At 43.5% G+C, this 6301-nt stretch overlaps 2 protein-coding genes across 2 annotated transcripts in view; both read right to left on the minus strand.

The window, feature by feature from the left end:
* Window positions 1-1850: 1850 nt before the first annotated feature.
* Window positions 1851-4212, minus strand: LOC105569161 (phosphopantothenoylcysteine decarboxylase subunit VHS3-like). Its single transcript, XM_012025360.1, has 2 exons — window positions 4152-4212; window positions 1851-2236 (listed from the first exon to the last, which is right to left on the minus strand). Exons 1-2 carry the CDS (start codon window positions 4210-4212, stop codon window positions 1851-1853), a joined length of 447 nt encoding a protein of 148 aa, XP_011880750.1.
* Window positions 4213-4256: 44 nt separating this feature from the next.
* The window catches only part of LOC105569033 (tubulin alpha-1 chain-like), a 3764-nt gene continuing 1719 nt past the window's right edge, over window positions 4257-6301 (minus strand). The window contains exons 2-3 of the mRNA XM_012025162.1: window positions 5805-6027; window positions 4257-5736 (exon numbers count right to left, since the gene is read on the minus strand). Coding sequence (XP_011880552.1) covers window positions 4610-5736; window positions 5805-6027 — 1350 coding nt within the window. The 3' untranslated portion in view covers window positions 4257-4609. The remainder of the gene's footprint in view (window positions 5737-5804; window positions 6028-6301) is intronic.

Genomic DNA, 6301 nt, shown 5'->3' on the forward strand with positions numbered 1-6301 from the left:
CGGCGATCATTCGGACGCTCATCACAGTACTTTTTCGCATAGTAGCAAGGAGGTTTGTCAAAATATTTTTAATATCAAAACCACCGCACACGATACCATATACCATATGCGGGGAATCGGTCTGTAAGATTAATATCTTGTACGTTTCATCATTCGTATTTCCAACGATTCTTGATTACGTTGACGCGCACTTCAAGTGAATTTAGAGGAGTATCACGCGAATGCAAATCGTTTAGGTCTCATTCTCCGAGTTATACTAAAGGCAAGTGTTTCGAGTACTCGCTCCGCAACTTTCTCTTTTCGAAACTAATACTAGTGCACTTCGAACATTTTTCAAAAATCATTTGTAACTCGAAAAATTAAGTTTTAAACGGCTCTATGATAGTGGACAAATCTCCGCATATGTGCGTCGGGTTTCTCTTATATGTCGCATCACATTTTTACATCCCTCATACATTCGTTAATACATGGGAACGCTGTTTTCGCATTGAAATGCTGAATAAGAAGTTTCTCGACTTACAATGCTACAAGAGATACAGCGTGTCCGACTCGAGCAGATTGTCGCTTCACTTTTTGCATAAATTTCCACAATTACAGTCGGCATAGCCGTTCATAGATTCGCTTCCTACAATCTGTTCTATTGTTCTATCGATTTGCATGCGACCAGATAATTGGCTAATAGAACGATTAAGCGTGAAAGTTCGGCGCTCTATGCATGTGCATGCAGAAAGGTTTATGGTTACGGTTGGGACCTTCCGTGTTAAGGGTTCCATGTCGCAGGATGTGAGCGTTAGCGAGGAATCGCCGAAGAAGGAAAAGAAGAAGAAGAAGGGCCTTAGGACGCCATCCTTCCTTAAAAAGAAGAAGGAAAAGAAGAAGTCGGTCGAGGCGTAGGTAGTCTTAGCTCAGGTAAGCGATGCCGGCCAAAGTCAGTCTTTATTCTCTGGATTTTGATATCGGCGTAAAGGATATATTTCGACCATTTGCGAACAAATATATTTCTGGATCTATTGAACGTCGTTATCTCTATCTTTCGAACATTAGTATGCTTACGCTAAAACTTTGTTTATTAACTGTGATCCACAAATCGATCGTACGACCGAGAGCGAGTCGCTACTTCTTTCAGATCTTTCCTCTCTTATAGCATCGACTGTGCAATTTTGGATAGTACTGCGGTTTTCTGATAAATAATGAAAAATTTCAGTAACTCGCTCGCTCGATCGATCGTCCCAGTCGACGTGGTTAATTTATTGATCCCGGATGTTGCTCGTTGAAGGTATGGAAGAAAAGTTAAAGCTTTCCCTCTAGAGATTAGACGCGCTCGCGCTAAATATCATTCGTATGGCTGCAGCAACGATCAAGTCATGTTTTCTAATAGAGTTACATTCGCGTAAATGAATATAAATAAATACTGATTTATTCATGTATGATGCCCAATGAGATACCGTGCGTTACTGACGTTGTATTAACGTGTATACTTCCAGACACTGCCACAAGCAAAAGCTTCTCGTAAAACATAAAACGAACATGCAAGTTTGAACACAAGATCGAAACGAGCTCGGTTTAAAATAAAGGACGAGATTCGACGAGTAACGAAGCACGGACGAATGGCGGAAGGTGAAACGGAGGTGGACGGAGGTGCGCGAGGAAAAAAAATCGGAGTGAACGAGCAACAATCACAGCATCTTTCCAGGACTCAAGACTGCCATCGCATTACGTCTACGATAAGGAAACTATATTGTACTGTTAATGTTTTTACGTTTTTAATTTGTTAAGCGTCGCGCTAATGTATTTAATCCGCTATTTAATTTTGCCTCTCCTATCCCGTTTGTGTGTAACGCAATAAAGAGTTACATATGCATACTTTGCGACGAAGAAAGACAGATAGATAAAGAGGGAGAGGCGTCATCATTATTGTCGTCTTTGTTATATCTTATTCCGTCAATGTCGACGCCGTTGCCGTTGCCATCGTCGTCGTGATTCTCGTCGTCCTCTTTCTGCTCGTCGTTGTCATCGATATTGACATCAACGTTGTCATCGTCGTCGCTGCCGCCGTCTTCGTTATAATCATCACTAGCATTATCATCATCATCGTCATCGTTATCGTTATCGTTATCGTTATCGTCATCGTCATTATTATTGCCGCCATCGCCATTATCATAGTCATCCTCGTCGTTGTCGACGTTGTTGCTATTATGGTCATCGTTGCTATTTGCTTCTACTCTATTTTTTTGCCCTGTCAAGATTCTCTCGATTCTTTGATTGTAACTGGTAATTTTTAGATTAGGTGAAAATTTTTCGTACGGTCTCTCTTGAAGCGGAGGGATGCGATAGTTGGCGTAAACGTTTACGCGAATGTTGATCGGATACGAAGCATATTTTGTCTCGTACGATTTTCGTGAATTTCACTGGGCGATACCGAGTCAGCTTTGTCGCGAAGTAAAAGAAAAAAAAAGAGGTAGAAGTGAATGCGAAAGGCTGTGTTCTAGAATTTGAAGCTGGCGTGCGAAAGAAATGCGTTACGAGAATACGGATCTCACACGACTATCCTCTGTATCAAAAGCATCCCGGACAATAGAAATCGCCTCTGACTCCCGGACTGATGTACTCGTCTTCGTGATATGTATAAAGTAATTTGTGCCGTACGATATCCCGTCGATTACGATTGTTACCGAGTTGAAAACTTTATTACAACTGTCTATCGATTGGCGCTTCGACATAATACTTTATAAGGCTATCGACATAACATACTTTATAAGTTTTATCAATTCAATAAAAGGAAAAATAGCGTTATGCAGATAGTAAGTCGTGCCTCACGGCATTTATCAGCATTGTACTGTTACCAAATTTGAACAATCGGTAAGCTTAGGTATGTCCAGTAAAATGGTATAAAGTACAGTAGAATCAGTGTGTGGAAACTGAAGTGGGGTACACCGAAGTACGGCGACGTGTGCTTTCGCGAAATTTTCAACTTAAAAATATCTACCTATTCGACCTAATAGTTTAAACATTTCAAATCGGAGTTTATTATGACGAATATTTGTTGTACAGATATAAGTGCAGAACCATGTAATGATTTTTGCTCTTCGTTCCCTTTTGCGACGAATTAATTACTCATCGATGTGTAAAAATGTGCCTTTCGTACCTTCGTCAATCGATTAGTCTTAGCGTTCAGCATCCGTTTCAATCTTTACCGTTTCAATCTTTATCTATTGATTTACAACTGATCGTTCGATTTGCCCTTGGTCGTCGCGTGTCATCTGCAGTTGAATAACAGCTTTTTGCAGTAACTTCAACAAGTCGAACTTGGTTGGACCAAGTAAGTAACAAATATCTTTCCCAGAGAGTCGTGCTTGTCTTCAAAATGGTCGTACGTTTTAATTAAATCAGAAAATTACTTAATAAAAGGGCGAGAGTCACGAGTGCGGAACGTTGCAAATTTATCGTGATTTCCCTTGGCTTGTTGAAGCTATCGAGGAGCGTTGTTCAAATTGATAATTCGAGCACTAATGATTACGTACTTTTATCTATAATTGACGATCGACCGCTTATACAACGTGTGTTTTGTACAAATGAAGTCGGCGTTATATCTATATATAGCATATGTATAACTGTATGTATATCTGCGCGTAACGCTGAATCGTGTTATGCGTAGAATCGAGTATATGTAAACGAGGAGTATATATAGTGCTGTTTTAACAGTTTGAGCATTATGAATCATTCATGCTCGAAGTGGCTGGAAGGACTAGACGAGTAGATAACAATGAGAACGAAATAAAGCGCACATGCACATTGGCTTGCAAGTTTTTTCCGTTTTTATCAAATGCATGCGCGAGGTGAGAAATTTGATATATTTTATTTTGCGTTGTTTTTATCGAGATCGATGTTGACGACCGTGATTATTATTATTATTATTCGCACTATTATTACTTTTTTTTAGTTTATTATCAAAATATTGTATTAATATTATCATCGCTATTATTAAATAGTTTAATTCTTAAGATCAGCGGCGATTACCATCGCCGCATTATATCTAAAGTGCAAAGAAATTGCGAGTTGAGCTCGTGATGCAATCGAATTTGCACATTGTGCTTTCTTCCTCGAGTGACAATTCATCGCGAGATCCCACGTGCTTCATCGACCTGACTTACGACACATCTGTGAAGAAATATCTGCCCATATATACTTTCTTCTCGCCTCCTCTCCCTTCATCCTTCACTCGTATTCATGTATCATGTAATGATCGGTAATAATTGTACGATCGAAGACGTATATTAATGCAATCTATTATTGTATAATGGTTGATATAATATATAAATAATATTACAACAAAATACACGAGAAAGTATTTTTAGATGTGCTTACGTTTCTCAGTAATTATTTCTTCAAGCAATACAAAGTGACTGTTGTCGCGAGGAAGCGAATACACGCCTCTCGTCGAAGGTTCCATACGTCACAAGGATCCAACCGGAATAGGAAGCAACGGGGAAAGTTAACGTCGTTTCAGATTGCGTTATAGGAGAAAACTTACAGCAGGCGATAAGTGGCAAGCGTCGTAGTACAAATATACGAAATGTACGAAGAGAGCAGGAATCTTGATCGTTAGTCTTTAGTATTCCTCCGCGGCATCTCCCTCGCCGTCGGTGGAGTCCATACCGACTTCCTCGTAGTCCTTCTCCAGGGCGGCGAGATCCTCCCGCGCCTCCGAGAACTCGCCCTCCTCCATCCCCTCGCCGACGTACCAATGCACGAAGGCTCTCTTCGCGTACATCAGGTCGAACTTGTGATCGAGCCGCGCCCAAGCCTCGGCGATCGCCGTCGTGTTGGACAACATGCAGACTGCGCGCTGCACCTTGGCGAGATCGCCGCCGGGTACGACGGTAGGCGGCTGATAATTGATGCCGACCTTGAAGCCCGTGGGGCACCAATCAACGAATTGGATGCTGCGCTTGGTCTTGATAGTCGCGATTGCCGCGTTAACGTCCTTCGGCACTACGTCGCCTCTATAGAGCATACAGCACGCCATGTACTTTCCATGTCGGGGGTCGCACTTGACCATCTGATTCGCGGGCTCGAAGCAGGCGTTCGTTATCTCGGCGACGGAGAGCTGCTCGTGATATGCCTTTTCTGCGGATATTACGGGGGCATAGGTGACCAGGGGGAAGTGAATCCTGGGATAGGGTACCAAATTAGTTTGGAACTCGGTCAGATCGACGTTGAGCGCGCCGTCGAAACGCAGCGAGGCCGTGATCGAGGAAACGATCTGGCCGATCAGGCGGTTCAGATTGGTGTAAGTCGGCCGTTCGATGTCCAAATTACGTCTGCAAATGTCGTATATGGCCTCGTTGTCCACCATGAACGCGCAGTCTGAGTGCTCGAGGGTGGTGTGCGTGGTGAGGATCGAGTTGTACGGCTCGACAACGGCCGTCGAGACCTGGGGCGCCGGATAAATTGCAAACTCGAGTTTCGACTTTTTTCCGTAGTCCACCGACAGTCGTTCCATCAGCAGGGACGTGAAGCCGGAACCGGTGCCGCCGCCGAACGAGTGGAAAATCAGGAAGCCCTGGAGCCCCGTGCATTGATCCGCCAGCTTGCGAATGCGATCCAGGACGAGGTCGACTATCTCCTTACCGATCGTGTAGTGGCCGCGCGCATAGTTGTTGGCGGCGTCCTCCTTGCCGGTTATCAGCTGCTCCGGATGGAAGAGTTGCCGGTACGTACCCGTGCGTACTTCATCTGGTGCAGAGCATTGGTGAGTGAGATTCGGCCATCCGATTAACGGAATATCATTACGACGTACTCACCCACGACGGTCGGCTCGAGGTCGACGAAGACTGCTCTGGGTACGTGCTTCCCGGCGCCGGTTTCGCTGAAGAAGGTATTGAAACTGTCGTCACCGCCCCCGAGTATCTTGTCTGACGGCATTTGCCCGTCGGGTTGGATACCGTGCTCCAAGCAGTACAGCTCCCAGCAGGCATTCCCGATTTGAACTCCCGCCTGTCCCACGTGTACGGATATGCATTCACGCTGCGAAAAAAATATTACAAGTCCGATAACGCACCGGCTCGTTTTCTTGCCGAGACTCGCTTTATAATCCTACGTTCTTAATTAAATTTATAATTTAGATCCGCGGTGGATGAAACAAAATTCCATCTGTAATTTCACGATACACGAAAGATAGTTGAATATACACGTAGAACGCATATCGGAGTGCGTACTTGTTTAATATGTAACGTGTAAAATTATAAATAGAATTCCAACACAATAATTATAGATAATCTAAGGCGGAGAAGGTGCTCTA

The sequence above is a fragment of the Vollenhovia emeryi genome, unplaced genomic scaffold (genome assembly GCF_000949405.1).
Source record: "Vollenhovia emeryi isolate VEMERY1.0 unplaced genomic scaffold, V.emery_V1.0 DF939126.1, whole genome shotgun sequence".
Taxonomy (NCBI): domain Eukaryota; kingdom Metazoa; phylum Arthropoda; class Insecta; order Hymenoptera; family Formicidae; genus Vollenhovia; species Vollenhovia emeryi.

Excerpts from the sequence above, each read along its gene's own strand:
- LOC105569161 (XM_012025360.1), bottom strand. The coding sequence starts at position 4,212 with ATGAAGGGAGAGGAGGCGAGAAGAAAGTATATATGGGCAGATATTTCT. Across the intron at positions 2,237-4,151 it reads TATTTCTTCACAGATGTGTC|GGCAAAAAAATAGAGTAGAA; the intron begins GTAAGTCAGGTC and ends GAATCTTGACAG.